This window comes from Cetorhinus maximus, chromosome 2 (assembly GCF_964194155.1).
Source record: "Cetorhinus maximus chromosome 2, sCetMax3.hap1.1, whole genome shotgun sequence".
Lineage (NCBI taxonomy): Eukaryota > Metazoa > Chordata > Chondrichthyes > Lamniformes > Cetorhinidae > Cetorhinus > Cetorhinus maximus.
In genome coordinates, this window is record NC_135880.1 from 57,274,214 (window position 1) to 57,298,145 (window position 23,932).

A 23,932-nucleotide genomic window follows, 5' to 3' on the forward strand; every position below is an offset into this window, starting at 1 on the left:
ATAAGGAGACCAAAATTGCACACAGTATTCAAAGTACGATCTCACCAATGCCCTGTATAACTGAAGCATAAAATCCTTAATTTTATGTAAAATCCCTCTCATAATAAAGGACAGCATTCCATTAGCCTTCTTAATTACTTGCTGTACCTGCATACTAACTTTTTGTGACTCATGTACTAGAACACCCAGATCCCCTGCACCTCAGCCCTTGCAGCCCTTCTCCATTTAAGTACTGCTCTGCTTTTTTGTCCTTCTTGCCAAAGTGAACAACTTCACATTTTCCCACATTAAACCCCATTTGCCAGATCTTTGCCCACTCACTCAACCTATCTATATCCATCTGCAACCTCTTCATGTCCTCTTCACAACATACTTTCCTACTTATCTTTGTGTCATCTGCAAATTTAGCTACCATGTCTTCACTCCCCTCATCTAAGTCAGAATCACAGAATTACAATAGTGCAGAAGAGAGGCCCATCGAGTCTGCACCGACACGTGAGAAACACCTGACTTACCTTCCTAATCCCATTTGTCAGCACTTGGCCCACAGACCCCTGTGGGACTCTGTTCGTCGCACCCTGCCAATTAGAAAAAGACCCATTTATGCATACTCTCTCTGCTTTCTGCCAGTCAACCAGTCTTCTATCCATGTTAAAATGCTACCCCCTACACCATGCGCTTTTATGTTCCGTAATAATCTTTATGTGGCACCTTATCAAATGTCTTCTGGAAATTCATGTACAGTAAGCCTACATGCTGCCCTTCATCCACTGTGCATGTTACTCCTTCAAAAAAACTCCAATAAATTGGTTAATTATGATTTTCCTTTCACAAAACCATGCTGATTCTTCCCTAATGCCTTGAGGTCTTTTAAGTGCCCAGCTATAATCTTTAATGATCAATTTTAATTTCCCCATGACAGATGTCAAGCTAACTGGCCTATCGCTTCCTGTTTTCTGCCTTCCTCCTGTCTTGAATAGAATGGTTATATTTGCTACTTTCCAATCTGTTGGAACCTTTCCAGAATCTAGCGAATTTTAGAAAATTAACACCAGATTACCTCATTAGCCACCTCCTTCCTTAGGGTGTAGTCCTTCGGGACACGGAGACTTGCCAGCCTGCAGCTCCAACAATTTGCTCAGTACCATTTCCCTAGTGATTTCAATTTCACCAAGTTCCTTTCTCCAATTCACCTCCTGATTTGCAGCTATTACTGGAATGTTTTTTGTATCCTCTATAGTGAACACAGCAGCAAAATATTTGTTCATTTCTTCCTCCATTTCCTTATTATCTACTATTAACGCTCCATTGTCACTCTCTAGAGGACCAACACTCACTTTACTTACTCATTTCCTTTTTAAATGCCTGTAGAATCTCTTGCTATCTGTTTTACATTTCTAGCTAGCTTCCTCTCTCACTCTAATTTCTTTCTCCTGATTAACCTTTTAGCCATTCTCTGCCAATCATCTGTCCTGCCACTCATCTTTGCGGAGTTGTGTGTTTTTTCCTTAAGTTTGGTGCTTTCCTTAACTACTTTAGTTAACCACGGATGTCGGGTCGTCCCCTTACAATTTTTCTTTATAGTAGAAATCTCCTTATTTTGAATACTCTGAAATATCCCCTTAAATGTCTGCCATTGCTTCTCTATTGATCTATCCTCAAGCCTAGTTCCCCAGTTGACTTCAACCAGCTCAGTTTTCACCCTACATAGTTGCCCTTATTTAAGTTTAGGATAGTATTCTTAGACCCACTCTTCTCACTTTCAAGCTGGATGTAAAATTCAATCATGTTGTGGTCACTGCTACCTCGCAGTGTCTTTACTCTGAGGTCATTAATTAATCCTGTCACGTTACACAATACCAAGTCTAATATAACCTGCTCCCTGGTTGGTTCCAGAACATGCTGCTCTAAGAAACTATCTTGAAAGCATTCCAAGAACTCCTCATCCAGGCTACTACTGCCAATCTGATTTTTCCAGTTTATGTGTAGATTAAAATCACCCATGATTATTGCCATCCCTTTATCATAAGCACACAATATTTTCACTTGAATACTTTGTCCTACGCTGTGGCTACTGTTAGGGGGCCTGTAGACCACTCCCACTAATGACTTTTTTCCCCTATTATTCCTAATCTCCACCCAAACTGATCCTACATCCTGATCTCCTGAACCAAGGTCATTTCTAACTATTGCACCAATGCCCTCTTTGATTAACAGTGCTACCCCTCCATCTTTACCTAGCTTCCTGTACTTCTTGAATGTCATATGTCCCTCAATATTAAGGACCCAACTTCCATAACTTTGCTGCCTGCACCTATCTGCCTTCAACAGTGTCTTCTGTAATGAGGGACTTTGGGTATCCCAGTGCTTCCAATCTAAAATTATCACTGTTGTGTTTAAAACCCTCACCCATGGTCTTGTCCATCCTTCTCTCTATGACTTCATCCAGCCTTACAAGCCCCCAACACCCCCTCCCCCCAAAAAGGTGTTCATTTCTCCAGCTCTGGCCCCTTTTACACCCCCTGTTAAAAACACTGCTGTCCATCACCACCTCTTTTGAAATTCCTGTCATTGACCACTTTTATGGTCAGGATCCACTTCATTTTGATCTCCTCTGTGAAGTGTTTTTGAATATTTTCCTACACACCACATTGTCTTTTTGGATAGAATCAATATCCCTCTTAACCTCCTATCTTAATGTGGCCTATGTTTAAATTTAATACTTGTTCTCAGCTTGTAAAGGGAAGAATAAAAAAGGGAAAAAGAGAAAGTTGATGATGTAAATATTAAACCCTTGAGGGTTGAACTAAATTAATCACCGCAATCCACCACTGTCCAGTGTCATCCTGTTCTTATTGGACATGTGCACACCTCCCAGTGAGGAAATCTGGGCAATTTTTTTTCCCCCTGAATTTGTATAGTGTATTTAACATCAAAAACTTCTAAAGCATTTCAGAGGAGAAATGAGAGCTGAGAAGTAATAGAGCTAGAGAGTAGGCCAAAGGATGGTCAAAAAGATGAGTTTAAAGGAAGCTCTTTAGAGATGGGCTGATGTGCAGCAAGACAAAAGGGTTTACAGAGCATGCCCTGAGGCACACAAAGATCCACCATCATCAATGATGTGATGGAAAAGTGGGTGGCAGAGCTGGCAAACTAAAGAACATGAGCTGGGAATTGGCTGGAGTTAAAGTGGGACTTTACTCCCCATAAATTGATTGACTTGTGGATAAGGGTTTAGAATTTCATGGGAGCCAATTGAAGTCAACATGTGCGATGGACAGGTGAGCCTTAGTGGGGGAAAAAAGCAAAGTACCAAAGATGCTAGAAGTCTGAAATAAATGCTGGAAACACTCAGCAAATGAGGCATGTATGCATTTAAAAGACAAGTTGAAGTTTTGGATATAGACGCTTCATCAGAACTGTGGAGAACAGAATATGGACAGTGTTGTTTCGGGTAAGTTGTAATTTGTGGAGGTTGGGCAGAGGGCTTTCCAAAACTTGACCCTGAAGGCTGAATGTGTGGACAACGGTTTCGGCACCAGTGGAGATGACAATAGCAATATAGCAGAAGTCATGAGCTGAGGAGCCAAGGCCAATTTTAACACCCCTGCTACCACCCTAACTGAGTGAGCTAACTCACCTTGGATTGCAGATCAAATCTGGATTCGTCTTGTGTATTTGACATAGCTATTTGCTAAATCAGCTTGCAGAACTGTTGAGCTGTATTACTGGTGTTGATGTCCAAAAGCAGTAAGTTAAATGACTCCTCAACGAGGTGATTCAGGGGGGTTCAGAGTAAACATGTTCTCACAAAGGAAAAGGGTGGGATGGCCAAATCTAGAGCCCACTGGATGTCAAGGAGACAGGGTAAAATAAGGCAGAAAAGGAAAGCTTAAATCAGACACAGAGATCTTAATACTACAGAAAGCTGAGAGGAGTATGCAAAGTGCAAGGGTGAAATCAAAAAGGAAATTAAGAAAGCAAAGAGAGAGCATGAAAGAATATTGGCAAGCAAAATCAAGGAGAAGCCAAAGATGTTTTATCAGTACATTAGAGTAAGAGGACAACTAAGGAAAGAGCAGGGTCGATAACTAACCCACGTGTAGAGCAGGAAGATGTGGGTATGGTTCTTAATGAATACTTTGCGTCCATCTAAACAAAGGAGTGGGCAATGCAAAAATTGCAGTTGAGGAGGAGTGTGAAATATTGGATGTGATAAACACAGGGAGAGAGGAAGTATTAAGGGGATTAGCATCCTTGAGTGGATAAATCCTGAGAATTGGATGTTAAAATAAGTCAGGAAGAAAATAACGGATGCTCTGACCATCATTTTCCAATCCTTAATGGATGCAGGTGCTAGTGCTGGAGGATTGGAGGGTTACTAATGTTGCACCTTTGTTTATAAATGAAGTGAGGGATAGACCGAATAATTACAGGCCAATCAATCTAACTTTAGTAGTGGGTAAATTATTGGAATAAATTCTGAAAGACAGGGTAAACTATCACTTAGATAGGCACAGAGTAATCAGGGACAGTCAGTTAAGGGAAGATTGTGACTAACTTGATTGAATTTTTTGAGAAGGTAACAAGGAGGATTGATGAGGGTAGTGCAATTGATGTGGTCTACATGGATTTTAGCAAGGCTTTTGACAAGATCCCATGGGGCAGGCTGGATTTTTAAAAATAAAAGCCCATGGGGTTGAGGAGAATGTAGCAAGCTGGATACAAAATTGGCCCAGCAACAGAAAACAAAGGGTAATTGTTGACAGGTGTTTTGCGACTGGAAGGCTGTTTCCAGTGGGATTGTGCAGGGCTCAGTACTAGGTCCCCTGCTTTTTGTGGAATATAGTAATGATTTCGACTTAAATGTGATTTGCAGATGACACGACACAAAAAAATTGTCCGCATGGTCGATGGTGAGGTGTGAAGCTGTAGATTGCAGGAAGAAATTGATGGACTAGTCAGGCGTGCAGAAAAGTGGCAAATGGAATTCAACCCAGAGAAGTGTGAGGTGATGACTTTCGGGAGGTCAGACAAGACAAATGAATACACAATAAGTGGGAGGATACTGAGTACTGTAGAGGAAGTGAGGGGCTTGGAGTGCATTCCACACATCCCTGAAGGACCAGTGGATAAGGTTGTTAAGGAGCATCTGGAGTACTTGCCTTTATCAGCCAAGGTATAGGATATAAGAGCAAGAAGGTTATGCTGGAGCTGTATAAATCATTAGTTAGGCCACAATGTGAGGAGGATGTGCAGTTCTGGTCACCTCATTACAGAAAAGATGTAATTGCATTAGAGAGGGTACAGAGGATATTTACGAGGATGTTGCCAGGACAGGAAAATTGCAGCAATGAGGAAAGATTGGAGAGGCTGGGGTTGTTTGCCTTGGAACAGAGGAGGCTGAGGGGAAATTTGATTGAGGCGTACAAGGTTGTGAGGGGCCTGGATAGAGTGGATGGAAAAGGTCTATTTACTTTAGCAGAGGTCAGTGACTAGGGGGCATAGATTTAAAGTGATTGGCAAGGATTCGAGGGGAGATGAGGAAACATTTTTTCACCCAGAGGGTGGTAGGCGTCTGGAACTCACTGCCTAAAAGGATAGTAGAGGCAGAAACTCATAATTTATAAAGGTGTCTGGATATGCAACTAAAGTCCCATAATCTCCCTGGTTTCAGACCAAGTGCTGGAAATTGGTATTAGGCTAGGGGCTCGTTTTTTCACTGGCACAGACTTGATCAGCTAAGAGGCTACCTCCTGTGCTGGAAATTTTCTAAATATCTGAAAAGGAGGAATGAACAGAGATGTGGGGTGAGGGCTGGGGAGTGTCAGTATGTGGATTGCTCCTTAAGAGAGCCAGCACAGAGACAATGGGCGGGATTTTCCACTCCTGCCCGCCCTGGGGATCTTCTGGTCCCTCCGCATGTCAATGGACATCTGACTGGGGCACTGCCTCACCCATGGCGGGTCCCGCCCGCGACAGGGCCAGAAAATCCCAGCCTGTGGGTCAAATGACCTTCTGTGCTGTAATGCTTTTATGATTCATAAAATACATCATGTAGCAGGAGAGAAGCAGGTTAGACTGCCACCTTGCAAGGTATGTAACTACTGGAATGGCAGCTTCTTTCAGGTTTATCAAAACACCTGTTCTTTAAATAATATTTGCCTGGGTGAGATTTAATAGTTCGCAACAGCTGATGTTTTCAACATGACTCCAAATAGTTTCTTTGCCTCAGTATTTACCAGGGGGATTAATAAGGTATGCATGACATTAGAAAAAGAGATCAAAAAGGATGTAAAGACATTTAAGGTAGAATGGGGGAGATAATAAACAAGCTTGAAGAGGATAAAACACCTGGTCTGGATGGATTGAATCCATGCATATTAATAGAAGTTATGGAAGAGTTAGCTGAGGCAATGTTTTTACAATGTGGAACTCGCTACCATAAGGAGTTGAGGCAAGTATCATCGAAACATTTAAGGATAGGTAAGCACATGAGGAGAAAAGGAATGGAAGGATATGCTAATAGGGTTAGCTGAAGAAGGTTGGGAGAAAGCTTGTATGGAACACAAACACTGGCATATGCCAGTTGGGCTGAATGGCCTGTTTCTGTTCTACAGTCTTGATGAAAATAAAGTCTTTTTGGGCAAGAGTGAGGATCAGAAGAAAAAAATTGAAGCTTGTGGAATTAAAGGGGCTAAAGATACAAATTTAAACCATTCCCTTGTTTTCCAGAAAGGATTAAAACTAGCCTGCCATGAAGGTCTGAGAACTGGAGCCATGAGCGCTTAGAAGTTTGTTAGCAAAAGTATTCAATTGTCAAACATCACTCCTTAGATGAGTGATTTTTTTTTGGAAGCTGGGCAATGGTCAACAATTAGATGCTGGTATGATCCCTGCATGATTAGGTATCGGTCAGCTCCACATTAGTTGAGTGTTTGTATTGGACCCTGGTTTTTTAATCCATCTGATTGAAGAGTGTGGGAATAAAAAATGCAATTAGGCACATTCAAGAGAGAATCTCCATGATGTTTTCTCAAATGATTACCATCTTATTGTGCTTTGAGATTGCAAAGGTCTAGATTTTCTCCTAGTAGCTGTGAATAGATGGAAACTATACCCTGTATACTTTAAGGCGTAAATTATGTAGCTTTGAAATATAATGAGCTGTTAATTTCTCTGGTCACATATCGGACTTCCTTTTCTGAAAAGAAGTCTGGAAAACTGTACTAGTCCCTGGCACTATTTTATATTGGAAATGCTGTTTTGAAATGTGGAACCCCCTGCCTCGTATAATCTTTTAAAACCCAATCTGCTTAATTTCTTTCCCTCTCAACTGTTCTTCTCTACTTGGTAACCTGAACAATGACTGTTTTACTGAGGTTTCTTAATTGGAACGTAATTTAAAAATGCTGTGGATTCTAGTGTCCTGCATGTTAATTATATAACTTGTATGTTTAGATTGGAGGAGACTTCCAAGGGAGCTAAAGCCGAGAGTCAAAAAGTTTAAAAAAACAAGTAAGTGTGATTATGTAAGTGTGATTTGTAATATGGCATTTGGTATGTGAAAATATAATCTTTGTTACACAAATGGAAGTTAACTAACTTCCACAAACCTTTTATGTTGTTCCCAGTTTACGTGCATTGGAATTAATTTATGTCTGATTTTTCAAATTTTTAGGAAAGTGGAGCATAAGTATAATAATAATGTTCATGGTGATTCTGTTGCCTTTTAGTATATGCATTTTGCAAAAATGTGCTTTGCACTGAACCTGAAGGATATGCAGCAATTGAAAGGCATCTTGTGTTTTCCAGTGTTTTACATTGTGTACTCTATTTATCACATTGTAAGATCATCTACATCTTCCACCTGTTGACTCTGGGTGGAAGATGTAGCGCCATGTGCATTGGAATGAGGGAAGACCACTTGACTCATAGTTAATTCCCTGAACAGTCCATACTGCATCATAGACTGTGCCAAATTGACATTTTCTATGGGAAGCAAGAAGGTAAAATTTGCTCAAGTAATAATTCAGTAATAATTCAATAAAATATCTAGTGTTTATACAACAATTTTGCAATTCATACTATTCGTGTCTGAGCAGTTTTTTTAAAACAAAACTTCAACTTATAATTTGAGAACACAAATTATTAAAGCAAACCTGCAGCTTGTTCTGGGTCCTTGTGGCCTTCAGGTCTTCAATTTACCCATGCTTCCTCGTTCCATTTCCGAGTAAGATATTATTACAGTTGGAAGGGCGTTGTCCTGGGACCCCTCAACATTGATTCTGAACCTCATGAAGGCTCATGGCATCAGGTCAACATGGGCAAGGAAACCTCCTGTTGGTCAACATCTACTGCCCCCTCTCCTCACAACCCCACCCTCAAACTGATGAATCAGTGCTCCTCCATGTTGAACACCACTTGGAAGAAGCACTGAGGGTGGCAAGGGCACGGAATGTACTCAGTTGGGGACTTCAATGTACATCACCAAGAGTGGCTCGGTAGCACCACTACTGACCGAGCTGGCTGAGTCCTAAAGAACATAGCTGCTAGACATGGACTGCGGCAAGGGGTGAGGGAACCAACAATAGGGAGAAACCTACTTGACGTCGCCCTCCCCAGTCTAGCTGTTGCAGATGCATCTGTCCATGACAGTATTTGTAGGAGTTACTAACCGGAGGAGGAGGCTCCATAAATATCCCTATCCTCACTGATGTGGGAACCCAGCACATCAGTGCAAAAGACAAAGCTGAAGCATTTGCAACCAGCTTCAGCCAGAAGTGCCGAGTGGATGATCCATCTTGGTCACCTCCTGAGGTCCCCAGCATCGCATACCAGTCTTCTGCCAATTCAATTCACTTCACATGATATCAAGAAACAGCTGCAGACACTGGAAACTGCAAAGGCTGTGGGCCCTGGCAACATTCTGGCAATAGCACTGAAGACTTGTGCTCCAGAACTAGCTGCACCCCTAGCCAAGCTCTTCCAGTACACCTACAACAGTGGCATCTACCCAGCAATGTGGAAAATTGCCCAGGTATGTCCAGTCCACAAAAAGCAGGGCAAATCTAACCCAGCCAATTACTGCTACATCAGTCTCTTCTCGATCAACACCAAAGTGATGGAAGGTATCATTGATAGTGTTATCAAGTGGCATTTAATCAGCAATAATCCACTCACTGACACTCAGTTGGGGTTCCACCAGGGCCACACAGCCCCTGACTTTGTTACAGCCTAGGTCCAAACATGGATGAAAGAGCTGAACTCCATGGATAGAATGACTGCCCTTGACGTCAAGACAGCATTTGACCAAGTGTGGCAAAAAAGAAGCCTTAGCAAAACTGAAGTCAATGGGAATAAGGGGAAACACGCTCTCCTGATTGAAGCCATACTAGCACAAAGAAAGATGGTTGTGGTGGTTGGAGGTCATCATCTCAGTCCCAGGACATCACTGCAGGAATCCTTCAGTGTAGTGTCCTAGGCCCAACCATCTTCAGCTGTTTCATCAATGACCTTCCCTCCATTGTAAGGTACGAAGCAGGGATGTTTGCTGATGATTGCACAATGATCAACACCATTTGCAACTCTTCAGATACTGAAGCAGTCCATGCCTATATGCAGCAAGACCTGGATAATATTTAGGCTTGGGCTGACAAGTGGCAAGTAACATTGCGCAACACAAGTGTCAGGCAATGACCATCTCTAACATTGGAAGCAGTTCAGAGAAGGTTTACCAGACTAATGCCTGGAACGGGCGGTTTGTCTTATGAAGAAAGGTTGGACAAACTAGGCTTATATCCGCTGGAGTTTAGAACAGTAAGAGGCGACCTGATTGAAACATATAAGATCCTGAGGGGCCTTGACAGGGTGAATATGGAGAGGATGTTTCCCTCTTGTTGGAGAATCTAGAACTAGGGGTCACTGTTTAAAAATAAGGGGTTGCCCATTTAAAACAGAGATGAGGTGACATTTATTTACTTGGAGGGTCGTGAGTCTTTGGAACTCTCTTCCTGAAAAGGTGGTAGAAGCAGAGTCTTTGAATATTTTTAAGGCAGAGGTAGATAGATTCTTGTTAAGCAAGGGGCTGATAGGTCATCAGGGGTAGGTGGGATTCAGATTTCGGGTTACTATCAGATCAGCCATGATCTTATTAAATGGTGGAGCAGGCTCGAGGGGTTGAATGGCCTACTCCTGCTCCTTGTTTATATGTAATGAGGGAATCCAACCATCTCCCCTTGACATTCAATGGCATTACTATCATTGAATACCCCACTATCAACATCCTGGGGGTTACCGTTGAGCAGAAACTGAACTGCACCAGCTATATAAATACTTTGGCTACAAGAGCAGGTCAGAGGCTGGGAATTTTGCAGAGAGTAACTCACTTCCTGACTCCCCAAAGCGCTGTCCACCATCTACAAGGCACAAATCTTGAGTGTGATGGAATACTCCCCACTTGCCTGAACGAGTGCAGCTCCAACAACACTCCAGAAGTTCTACACCATCGAGGATAAAGCAGCTCGCTTGATTGGCGTCCCATCCACCAGATTCAACACTCATTCCCTCCACCATTGGTGCTCAATGGCAGCATCTATAAGATGCATTGAAGATACTCACCAAGGCTCCTTCGACAGCACCTTTTCAAGCCTCTACCACCTAGAAGGACAAGGGCAGCAGATGCATAGGAACACTACCACTTGCAAGTCCCCCCCCCAAGCCACACATCATCCTGACTTGGAACAATATCGTCGTTCCTTCACTGTCATTGAGTCAAAATCCTGGAACTCCCTCCCTAACAGCACTATGGGTGTACTTGTACCACATGGACTGCAGCGGTTCAAGAAGGCAGCTCACCACAGCCTTCTCAAGGGCAGTTAGGGATGAGCAATAAAATGCTGGCCTAGCCAGTGACGTCCATAACTTGTGAAAAAATATTTTAAAATGCTTTTGGAAAGTGGGCCAGGATGGTAGTGAACTGGAAATTGGCTGTTTTATATAACCTCTTCCTGTCTTATTCCCACAATTCCACCTCTCCCCACCACCCCCCCCCTCCACTCCCCAAACCTCCACCAACATCTCCCTCACCCCAGTCATCTGGTAGGGTAGACTAGCAATGACTAATTAATTGGGTGTAGAAATTGGCTGATTGGCCTCCCTGTCCTGTAATTTTTCCAAAATACACCTGAAAATAGAGAAGACTCTGAGGAAAATCTATGCCTACTAAGTATTTTCTTTTTTTGGAAAAGGCAAGCTGCTGGTTTTGATTATAAATACAGCTGGAATGGAGGCTTCTTTATTTGAATGTGACAAATTATTTTTTAGCTGAAATAGATCAAATAAAAACTAAATTAGATATATGTAGTTTTACATTTTTGTAATGCTAGAGTCATAATGAACAGCAGTTTTAGGAATTAAAGCTTTGGAGCACTGGCAAAATTGGTCAGTTTTTAAAATGTTTTCAGGTCACAAACTGTGACACTGAATAAACCCTAATATCAAAATAAAATTACCCAATGCTAGAAGTAGCTTTATCAGTACAGAAGTAATCCTATATTTGACTGGCATGAATTTGTTGTTTTTTTATATATTGCCATGGCTATGTAAGAGACGTTTCCTGGAACTCCCTCCCTAACAACACTGTGGATGTACCTACACCACATGGACTGCAACAGTTCAAGAAGGCAGCTCACCACTTCCTTCTCATGGGCAATAAATGCTGGTCGAGCCAGCAATGCTCACACCCCATGAACATATATAATAAAAAAAACCTTCAGTATCTCCAAACATTCTTCTTCCTCCAGGTACAACCCCTGTCTTCACTTCCTCAAATCCAAGGGGTGCAAACTTGTGCCCTGGTGCAGAACTGGCTTAGTCATTCATTGTCAGATGTTGCTATACTACATCAGGTTCTACCCGGCCTCACTGGTGCATGCCAAAACTGTCCATTTCTCCATGGTCATCCAGGCGAGGGATAACCTCTTCCGCATGCCTTTTTCAATCTTTTCCCCTGCCTTCTCAAATCAATAAATTTAAGGAGCTCTTGAGCTAAGGTGGAGACCATCTGATCAACTGCCTCTACTGCTTTGTCATCTTGCCTACCAAGCCAAATCTCTCAAGTCCTTCCCTACCTTTCAGCCGCCTTTGACCATGTCACCCTTTTCTGTCATCCAGTTCTATGGGCTGCCCTCCTTTAGTCTAACTCTTGCCTATCTAATTACATTAGAACAGTCAGAACTTCTCTATTAATGGCTTCTCTTCCTATTTCTGTACTGTTGATCCTGGAATTGAAGTAGTCATTGGCTCCATCATCTCCATGCTGTCCTTTGTTGACATCATCTACAGACTCGGGTCCTATTCCATGTATATTCTGACATTAAATGAAACAGTGCCAATTTTGACACCCCTACCACCATGGATCTTGTCAGTTTGCTTGATTAATATACAGTTCTGGGTGAGCCACAATTTCTACCAGCTAAACATTTGGAACACTGAAACCATTGTCTTTAACCCTAGTCACAAACTCTGTGCCTTTTACCATTTCTTCTCCCTGGCCACTATCCCTCCAGCTGGACCAAACCAATCTCATTATCCTGTTTGACTCTGAGCATAGCTTCAGAATTTTGCCCTCGGTTGGCGGGCGGGCCCCACCGGCTCGGCAGCAGGCGGGCAGCCGAACTCCGCCGCTGAAGCGGGCCCCACTGCCATTTTAAGTGGGCAAGCTAAATAAGGCCTGCCCGACGGGAAGCACTACACGCTTCCTGTGCGGGGTGGCAGGCAGGGATTCCCCATCTGTCAAAGAGCGCACTGCTCCCTGAGACTAAGTGCTGTCCCAGGGAGATCAGTGAAAGTGTTACAAAGTTAAAAAATAGAAAAATAAAAAAAATCATTAATATGTCCTCCTCATGTGAAAATGTCACACGAGATGGAAATGTATTAAAGTTTTTAAAAACGGATATGAAACCTCATCCCGCCAGTGGATGAGGTTTCATGTATTATCAGAAGCCCGCTGGGGCTCCTGGCCTGCCCGCCAGCCTTAAGGTTGGACGGGCAGGTCTTTAATTATCTTAATTACCCTGTCAATGGCTTCAATTGGCCATTGACAGGTTGGCGGGTGGACAGCTGATTTCGCTGTCCGCCCACCTTCCTAAAGATTTAAATGGACCGGGATGATGTTGGGGGTTCCTCCCGACATCATCCCGCACCATTTTCCCGTCGGCGAGCGGGCCCTGCCCCCAAATCGCCGACAGGAAAATTCTGGCCCATATCTTTTCCACCACAAAGACTGCACACTTCTGCCAAGTGCTGCTTACATACCTCCACTATTCTTGCAGATTTGCATTGTTTCCACATCAGCTTCAAATTTAGAATTCTCATCCCTGTGCTTAAATGCTTTGTTTTTTTTATTCCTGTAACCACCCCTTCCCCTGAGCTTCTCTGACTAGCCACTTCTGTTTACCCTCCCTGTCCCAACACAGACCTTCGCCCATGTTTCATCATGATACAACCAATCAGCTGAATTCACAATGTAAAATTCTCCCCATCTCCTCCTCCTTCAAGGCATTACTTAATACACCTCTGAGCAAGCTTTTTGTTATCCCTTCTAATATTTCTTCCTTTCTCTCAACATTCATTGTGCCTGAAGGTGAGCCATGCATTGAAATTAAATTATCTCTGCCAACCCTCATTTTTCATTCAAGATCTGTAAGTTTAGAGACTAATATAGATGTAATTGGGTCAACTGTGATGTGCAGCACTTCCTGGTACATTAAAACACAAGATAGGTTATTTTCCTGTGGTGTTGACAGCCCAGCCTCATTGAGACAAAGAAACTCATCTGTGGTTCACTTTAAAGTTAATATGCTTATTAAACCATTTCATTTGGAAGACAGTTTCTGAAATGTAAATTAACTTGGGGCTTCCACTTAGGAATTGAAAATTCATTTATACTGACTCCTGATGCCAATTCTGGGCTTCAAACTGTGCCCATAATGTCAAATCTAACCGATTTAAAACATTTTATACTTTACATTCCTGTTATACAAAGTTTTATTTAATTTCCACTCAAGTGCATATAGTCATCAGCATTATAGGATAGGTGCAGTTGTCTGGTTAAAGTTACAATATTTTGAGTGCTGGAGCAGGATTTGCACTGCGAATTGGGGAAACTCTTTTCGAGTTACCAACAGTCACAGATTGCAACTTCTTTCGAGTACAATCACAGTTCTTGGTTTTCCAGGAGTGGGACATGAACCCACAACCCTCTGATTCAAAGGCGAGGGTGCTATGCAGGAACTAAGACAGGCAGGCATGTGATTTCAAGCAGCTGGCAGGCATGCTGGTTCGTCAGCACCTTCCCGCCTTCAAGCCATTCTGCTGGAGGCTGGATCTGGGCAAGTGGCTTATTTAGCTAATTAAAAGGCCAATTTAGGCTGTTGATCAGAGGCCAGCTGGAATTTTCCAGTCAGCCTACAGGATCCTGCAGGATCCCGACAGTATGGCAGCTGCTTGAAGGCAACCTCCAGGGTTGATACCCAGCTTGACGGTAATGGTAGAGTTAGGGGTATGCTAGGCCATCAGGTTAAAAATTGTGATTGTTTACAACTCTGCTGTTGCTGATAGCCCACAGCACCTCATGGATGCCCGGTTTTGAGTTGCTAGACCTGTTCAAAATCTATCCCATTTAGCATGATAATGGTCGTGGCACATGACACAATGGAGGGTATCCTCAATGCGAGGACAGGGCTCGGCCAGCTCAGTCAGTACTCACGCTGGCTGAGCCACTGTTGGTGATGGACATTGAAGTCCCCAACCAGAGTACAATTGCTTTCTTTTTACACTCTACAGCCAGTGGTAGCCACTCTACTCTCTGGTCTCTACCAGCATTGCCTTAATGGTGCTGTTATATTACAAAGAGCAGTAGCTGCTGGAAGTAATTGTGCTGCTAGATAACACAAATTAAACTCTTAGTTTTGCCTTACATTGAGTTCAGTGGGATTAACTGGGTTCTTATTAAACTTCACTTTGCTCCAAGCTGCAATTGTTTTATTTGCAGCATGGCCTTTATGGCCATGACTTTATGGCCTTAATCTTCTTGACTTCAGTGCAGTTGGACTAATGAAGTGAAACTTGCGTTGTTTTGATACCGTTAGGGCCCGGATTCATTATATGATGGCACTGTAAACAGTGTGCAGAGTGGCTGCAATGACATTTCCTTTCTCCTTACCCCCAACTCATGAAGCAGTACTCTACATGGTGAATCAGCTGAATTCAGGGGCTTGGAATAGAAGATCGTAGTGACAAGCTACACCCCACCACTTTTTTGGCACATTGTATTTGCACTCCAGTGCATTGTGCTGTTTTGATTTCATTTTAAAAGTTTCATGAACATGATATTTAAAGTATCTGTATTGTACCAACATTCAAAAAAGAAAAGGTAATTGATGCAGAAGATTGCCTGTTATTTGCTTAAGAGAGCTAGACTTGAGCTGCAAGATGATGGAGAATAATAAGAGCTACTGAAATTTAAAGGGCACAGATGTTCTAGCTGCTCTTTCGATTATATTTGCAATGCCATGTAAAAATAAGTGTCAAACAGAGCAGATCTATAATTTGTATCCTATATATGCATGTGTCTTACACTTAGAAGAATAATTTTAGTTGAATTTGGTAGAATTCACAGCTATTCACAAATGCCATATAAATGACAAAAGAAAATTAGAATGACCTTTATTAATATCCCAATCTAATGTACTCCACCTTTTTGGTCTGGGTTATCCAGGCAATTACTTCCCATGAATCACCCTGTCTGTTTTAGATGCATAGATGGGATTTCAAATGCAACCATTGAGACTTACTAATTTCTTCTGTGGGAACCGATTATTATCCTGTGCAAATGAAATATTTTTCTGCTGTCAGGGAAATGTTAATAACTAGGGTAAACAGTGATGAAATGATTGTGTGGTGAGCAAACAGTATTTTGAGTTAAGGGGTGATAAGATTGGTAGCTAATGAAAAGTGTTTTTTTATATTACTTTTTGTCAAATAGCAATGCAACTTTCATTACCAGTGTAGCTTGTATATAATTATCATTATGAATTTAGTGAATCTTACAGAACAAACAGCTAATTATTGCTTTCTCTATTCCATTATTTTATTTTTGCAGAAACAAGTAGAAATGTACCCTTGGTCTCAAAAATGAAAAAACCGCAAGCTGTAGTTAACAAATCTAATGAGGATGTAATACAGACACTGGAGGTGAGAAGCAGGAGAACAAGTTGTTCATTTTAGTAGCTAGTATGTGACTTACAAATGTTGTGTCTTGATCTCATTAATACTACCAATTCATTAACCTGGAGTACTCCAGTAATAAATTCAATTAGAAGTAATTTTAAAAACTCATCTTTGCATTTGTCTCTGCCACAGTGCTGAAATTGCTTTTATCAAAGTTACAAATAACACCCTACCTAACCGTGACAAAGGTCTTTCACATGGTTGATCACATCATCCTCCTCCAACCCCTCTCCACTGTTCTCCAGCTGGATGGGACTGCAATAGCCTGGTTCCATATTCTTTTTGATCCTATTGTAACAAGAGAATCACCTGCAATGGCTTCTCTTCCCACTGCCGCACAGTTACCAATCTATCTATGCCTCCCTCCTATTTCTCATCATCCGAGAACACCGCATCAGTTTCCACATGTATGCTGATGATACACAGCTCTCTCTTTCAACCCTCCTAAGTTGTCATTCTGCTTGTCTGACATCCAGTACTGAATGAACAAAGATTTCCTCCAATTAAATATTGGGAAGATCGAAGCCATTGCCTTCAGACTCCGCAATAAACTATTCCCTTACAACGGATTTCATCCCTGTCCATTGCAACTGTCTAAGGATCAACCAGACTATTTGCAACTTTGGTGTCCTATTTGACCCTGAGATGAGCTTCCAAACACATCTCTGCACTATCGCTAAGACCACTTATTTCTGCCTTTGTAACATTGCTCCGCCCCACTTCAGCTCAAACCCTGATTAATGCAAGTTACCTTAAGACTTGACTTTTCCAATGCACTCCTGGCTGGCCTGATACATTCTACCCTTCACAAACCTGAGGTCATCTAAAGCTCTGCTGCCTGTGTCCTTAATCACACCAAGTCCAGTTCACCCATCACCCCTGTGCTCTCTGACCTACCCCAGTTAAGAGAATTTTTTTCAAATTCTCATCCTGGTTTTCAAATCCCCCAATGGCCTTGACCCACCATATCTCTGTAATCTCCTCCAATCTCACAACCCTCCAATCTATTTGCAGCCCTTGAATTCTGACCTCTTGATCATCCCAGTTTTAATTGTTGCACCATTGGCCGCCATACCTTCAGCTGCCTAGGTCCTAACGTCTGGAATTCCCTCCCTAAACCTCTCTGCCTCTCTACCTCTTTCTTTCTTTAAGGTGCTCCTTAAATCCTCCCGCTTTGATCAAGCTTTTACCCTCATACCTTATGTGGTTTGGTGTCAAATTTTGCTTTATAACCTTCCTAGGAAGTGCACTGGGACATTTTATTACATCAAAGGCACTAATTGTTATCTGCAAAACAAAGTTCAGTAAATTATACTGGATAAGATGGATATTGTACTTCATGAATACAAGGATAATAGAGCCTGTAGGGGGATACAGTAGAGTTATGGTTATGTTACTAGACTAGTAATCCAGAGACTTGGGATAATAATCCAGTCAATGGGGTTCAAATCCCACCAAGGCAGTTTGCAAATTTAAAAACATGTGGAAATAAAAAATACCTGGTATCAGTAAAAGTGACGATTGCCATAAAAAAACTAATGGTTTCACTAATATCATTGCCATAAAAAAACTAATGGTTTCACTGATATCCATTTACTGAAGAAAACCCACTTTCCTACTGATCTCATCTATATGTGACTCCAGTCCCACACAAACGTGACTTATCTACCCAGACAAGACATTGACCATCACCATTGATCAAAAAAATCTTTCTTTTCTATGGCTGTACAAAGTTGATTCAAAGTTGTTTATTTTGAATTATCTAATCATCTGATTTTTTTTTTAAGCAATTGATGAGGCCAACTTTCATTCCTTATTTTGTCTATAACTCTTCATGATATACTTAGCTCTGAGTTTTATCTTGCCTGAAACCAAATTTCATCAAGATGAGGTGAGAGTAACTGCCCTTGACATCAAGGCAGCATTTGACCGAATGTGGCAATGTGGCATCAAGAAGCCCTAGCAAAACTGGAGTCAATGGAAATCAGGGGGAAAACTCTCCGCTGGCTGGAGTCATACCTAGCACAAAGGAAGATGGTTGTGGTTGTTAGAGGTCAATCATCTCGGTTCCAGGACATCACTGCAGGAGTTCCTCAGGGTGGTGTCCTTGGCCCAACCATCTTCAGCTGCTTCATCAATGACCTTCCTTCCATCATAAGGTCAAAACTGGGGATGTTCGCTGATGACTGCACAATGTTTAGCACCATTCGTGACTCCTCAGAGACTGAAGCAATCCATGTCCAAATGCAGCATGACCTGGACAATATCCAGGCTTGGGCTGACAAGTGGCAAGTAACATTTGTGCCACACAAGTGCCAGGCAATGACCATCTTCAACAAGAGAGAATCTAACCATAGCCCCATGACATTCAATAGCATTACCATCGCTGAATCCCCCCACTATCAAAATCCTGGGAGTAGCCATTGACCAGAAACTGAACTGGACTAGCCATATAATTACAGTAATTACAAGAACAGGTCAGAGGCTAGGAATCGTGTGATGAGTAACCCACCTCCTGACTCCCCAAAGCCTGTCCACCATCTACAAGGCACAAGTCAGTAGTGTAATGGAATACTCTCCATTTGCTTGGATGAGTGCAGCTCCAACAACACTCCAGAAGCTCAACACGATCCAGGACAAAGCAACCCACTTGATTGGCATCCCATCTAGAAACATTCACCCCCTCCACCACCAATACACAGTGGCAGCAGTGTGTACCATCTACAAGATGCACTGCAGGAACTCACCAAGCCTCCTTTCACAGCACCTTCCAAACCCACGACTGCTACCATCTAGAAGAACAAGGGCAGCAGATGCATGGGAACACCACCACCTGGAAGTTCCCCTCCAAACCACACATGATCCTGGCTTGGAAATATATCACCATTCCTTCACTGTCACTGGTTCAAAATCCTGGAACTCCCTCCCTAACAGCACATGGACTGCAGCCATCCAAGAAGGCAGCTCACCATCATCTTCTCAAGAGCAACTCGGGATGGGCAATAAATGCTGGCTTAGTTAGCGACGCCCACGTGCCATGAATGAATTTAAAGAAGCTATATCATCTCTACCCTCATCCCCATTCTAGTTTCCTGACTCCATTTCAAATGTGTTGCAAGTTAACGTGCAAACACTAAATTTCCTGACTTTTGTGTTGCTCAGTAGTCACGTTCCTTTGTTTTCTTATTGCCTTCATTATCTTTCCTGCTAGCCTGTCTTCTATCTGGCCAAAGATAGATGCAGCTATACCTCTTCCTAAACTTTCTAATTGAGACTGTTTTTCCCTACTTACTTTGACACCTTCAACTCCTTTTCCATAAACGTTACCACTCCCCACTGACATAAATCCTCCTCATGGCTGTATGTACTGTTTGTGAAGAAAAGTCTGCCCCTCTGAAAATGTTGCCTTTTGCCCAAAAATTTGTTTCAATGCCTTAGAACTGTGAACCCATCCCTTCTATGTAATCTATTAATCTGTATTAAAATGTCTAATTGTGGTTCTTCCTAGCTGATCTACACTGGCACCAAAAATAATCTATAAGTTATTCTACTTGAAGGGGGTGAATTTTACAGCCCCCCTGCCAGGCATGGTTTTGGTGGTGAGAGGTTGGGGCGGGGTGGCGCTGGTGAACGTAAAAATGATGAGTGGCTAGCCCAACGCTTCCCGCCCATCCCCAGCCCGTCCTCCATAATATGGTGGGTGGGTAAGGCGCCTGCTAGCCAGCCTGCTCTTAGCCTGTTGGGGTCCTTAACTGCCAATTATGGGGCAATTAAAGGCTTAATTCCACCTCAGCTGCCATCATACGATTGATGGTGGAAGGTGAAAAAACAGGAGGGTGCACATTGGGGGCACCCCAACCTTTGTGCCACCCCTACTGCCTCTGAAAGCTGACCTCCCCAACCCCCTCCCACTCCTCCCCAGAGTGCCTGATCCTTCCTGCCAAAAAATGCTGGACATACCAGAGTCTGGAATCCATGCTGTCTTCCTTTTGGGACTGCTTGCAGTCCCAGCAGCACCCACTACTGAGTTCTAACGCTGCTGGGACTACAAGAGCCGCCAGCCAATCAGGACTCCCTTCCGCTGAGGGAAGTCCCATGTTGAGCTTATTAAAGCTGCCCGCAGAGTGTTACCACTGCAGAGCAGCCTTTCATAAAGTTGGTCATAAAGTTTGGCTCTAACAGGAGCAGGGGGTGGGTGCAAGCGATATGCCACCCACTTCATAAAATTCACTCAAATTTTAACACCTACTTCCTCAGACTCTCTCTGCAAGATTTGTACTACTCTTACTTGCATATTGGTTCCAAATGAACTGTGACTTTGGGCTGCTTACTTTTCATCACCACAGCCACACCCCATCCCCCATCCTTTCCAGAAATTTCTCCACATACTATATTTCATCCTTTACTCTGACATCTGAGAGGCAACAGGCTACTCCTGGTCATGGTTGCAGAAAAGGTTACATATTCCTCTAATTGTTTTTTTTCCCACCTGCTACTTGCCTATCCTCATCACTATCAATACCTCTTCCTTCTGATAACCTCCTGCTTCTTGGATGTCTGTTCAGTTCAGTCATTTGCAGGAAATTTAGTGCTGGACTTGATTTAACAGCTGGACTATTTCTAGTAAACAATGGTTAGAGTAAATAAAGTGCAATTTATTGCGCCTGTCAATAGGTACTAATGCTTGTGAAACATTTTAATTTAGCACTGGAGCCTATAGAGACCATGGCAGTTTTTGCTTAAATTTTGTACCGTACATGGTTAAACAAGTTGTCTATGTCCTCTGAACGCTAAATGTCCTTATGATGGTCTTCTGTGTTGTCTGTACTTTACAAATGTCACACGTATGGTGATAAGATCCAGCCTTGTGGTAGTTGGTTTATTTTATGGAATTTGCAATATCCTGTTGTCACTTCTTTTGAATTAGCTGTTTTAACTCTTGAAGGAAGTAAAAGCTATTTCCAGTGTTCTCGCATTGAAGATAATTGTTTTTCTATAGGTTCTAGAGAAGAAGGATACAGAAAATAAATCTGATGAAGAAACTGAAGAAAAGGAAAAAGAAAAAAGTGATGAGGAGGGTGAAGCTGTGGATGAAGAATATGATGAGGAGGAATGTGAAGAGGTATAGTATTTAGTATTTTCAGCCATTGTTTAGAAACAATGAGGGTGGCAAATTGATGACTTGTTAATACTTCTACATAGGTACTGCTGATCAGAAAAGTACCCATCTATACTGTTCAGTACTTATCTGAAAATACAAAATAGTAAACGATTGCCTGACTATCACTTGTAAAGTTATTTTATTATTAGAAATTTAAGGTTCTCCGTAATAAGATATGCATTCCCTGCTGGTGCTCCCATCATGAGGCTAGTATGCATTTTTGTAAATTTTTTTGAAAATCATTTTCTTTGTTTTTAGGAAAATGACTACATTGCATCATACTTTGAAGATGGAGATGACTATGCAGCTAGTGATGATAATATGGATGAAGCTACATACTAGCAGTGCCTGACATCATATGCAATTAATATATACTGTGAAAGTATTCAACATTTTAGTAGGATTATTTTAACTTTCCTCAGGTCACTGCAAGATTTTGTTTTGTACATGCAAAGGAATCCAAATATGAAATATTGTTTACAACAAAGATAAATGGGTTCCACCTAAGCCTCAATAAGCATACATTAGTGCTGGTCATTTTGGACTGGTTTATTGAAACAGATCTTATTTTAAATGCACTTGGGTTAGTAGTTGCACTAGCGTTCATGTACTATTATATAATTATGCAAGTCTTGTAGGAAAGAGAAAGAGGAACCTGTCAAAATATCTTCCTTGGTGGTAATTTGCATGTCAACACTTTCAGATAATGGTTATTGACAGTGATCATTGGTGTTTATTATGAACGCTAAAATCCAGTCAGTGAAAGTAGACTGCTTTATTGCATCTTTGGTGCTAGAATGTGTCAGTTCTCTTTGCTGGTTCTGACTTGAACTAGCATAAATAAGTGTTCAAAGCAATAGGCTGGAATAAATATGATTCAAACTTACTGAGTATTAGGAGTGATTCAGCTGTCAGTAGGCTTAAAAACCATTATAGAGTTGTGATTATCATTAAGAAATGCAATCATGTTTACAGAAACCAATTGCCTCCATTGCCCAGGCATGTAACCTACCTCTCAAAATTACAACTGCACTGCACAAGTATATGTCCTTGGGTTCTTCAAACCTCCAGATTTGTATCACCTTTTCAATATAATTTGTTTATATATTGCACCAGAGGAGATACAACAATAGTAAAATGATTAGTGGCTTTTTTTTTAAAGAATGAGGCAGTCCAATTTGGCCAAGAATGCGAGTATGAATGTATGTATATGTCACTACCCACTGACCTATGTTAATTTAAAGGAGTACAAACAGCACTGAATCGTGAGAACAGATTTGATTGATTGTTTTCAAATACACTAATATATGAATAAGAATGTAGGAAAATACAGGATAGAAAAGGCTATGCAGTCCACCTTTCTAGTCCCCAAATTCTAATACCTCTTAATTACCCACCCTGGCAGATATATATTTTTTAAATTTCTGGTGGTCCCTGCACGGTCTGTACCATATGTTTAGCGCACTCTCTCCATAAAGTAGTTAAATCCGGACTGTGCACCTTCTGTTTTTTTAAGCTTGAGCCTACATCTGCTGGAAACCTGTTTATCTATTCCATTTTGAATTTGGAATGATCCCTCACTGAGCTTTCACTTTACCACAATAAATAATTCCAAGCTCTCCAACCTATCTTACTTAGACCATAAGACATAGGAGCAGAAATTAGGCCATTCGACCCATCGAGTCTGCTCCGCCACATTCAATCATGGCTGATAAGTTTCTCAACCTCATTCTCCCGCCTTCTCCCCATAACCGTTGATACTTGGCTTATGTTATCTGAGCTTTAACAGTCTGGTTGCCCTTTTTTTTTTGGAGGCATTGCAGTGCCTCCAATGGCTAGGTATCCTTCCTAGAGTATGGCAACCAAGGTTGTACATTATACAGCAAGTATGGATGTATGAGTGTCTCATTATCACCCCTTGGGATACTCATCCCATCATTCAGTTAGCTTTACTTATTGTTGTTGCACTGTTGTGTTGGTTCAGTGAGCTGTCCATCAGAATGACCAATTCTTATCCTGTAGCCCAGAGTGGTTTAGTTTATATTCACGCTTTTAATTCCCTTCCCAAGTTTTATTACCCACCTATCAAGCTCGCCTTCCCTATCGATGCCCATGGCTGCTTTAGTGACCCCCTTAGTATTGTTGAATCTATTCACAACCATTATTTATTTTCTCATATTTCACCAATATTCATTCCACTTTTCTCCTGTTTCATGACATGATCAAAAGCCTTGCTGAAATCATATCCACAGAATTTTGTTGTCAAGAAAAGACTGTGCCTTTCGCATCCTCAGGACACCGCAAAACATTTCAGATGATGAATTACTTCTGAAGTGTGATCGTTGTTGTTTTGTAGACAAACACAGCAAGGTCACAAAAATGACAAAAGGTAAATAAGTAAATAATCTGTTTTAGAAGCATTTGATGAGAAATAAATGTTGGTCATGCACTGGGAGAACTCCCTGCTGAAGTTAAATA

General features: G+C 41.8%; 1 protein-coding gene across 2 annotated transcripts in view; it reads left to right on the plus strand.

Annotated features, from left to right (window-relative positions):
- The window catches only part of polr3g (polymerase (RNA) III (DNA directed) polypeptide G), a 32,532-nt gene extending 9,628 nt beyond the window's left edge, over positions 1-22,904 (plus strand). For both annotated transcript variants that reach the window (XM_078564977.1, XM_078564986.1), the window contains exons 4-7: positions 7,462-7,518; positions 16,166-16,257; positions 21,293-21,415; positions 21,713-22,904. In XM_078564977.1, the coding sequence (XP_078421103.1) occupies positions 7,462-7,518; positions 16,166-16,257; positions 21,293-21,415; positions 21,713-21,796 (356 nt within the window). In that variant the 3' untranslated portion in view covers positions 21,797-22,904. The remainder of the gene's footprint in view (positions 1-7,461; positions 7,519-16,165; positions 16,258-21,292; positions 21,416-21,712) is intronic.
- The last annotated feature ends 1,028 nt before the right edge of the window (positions 22,905-23,932 follow it).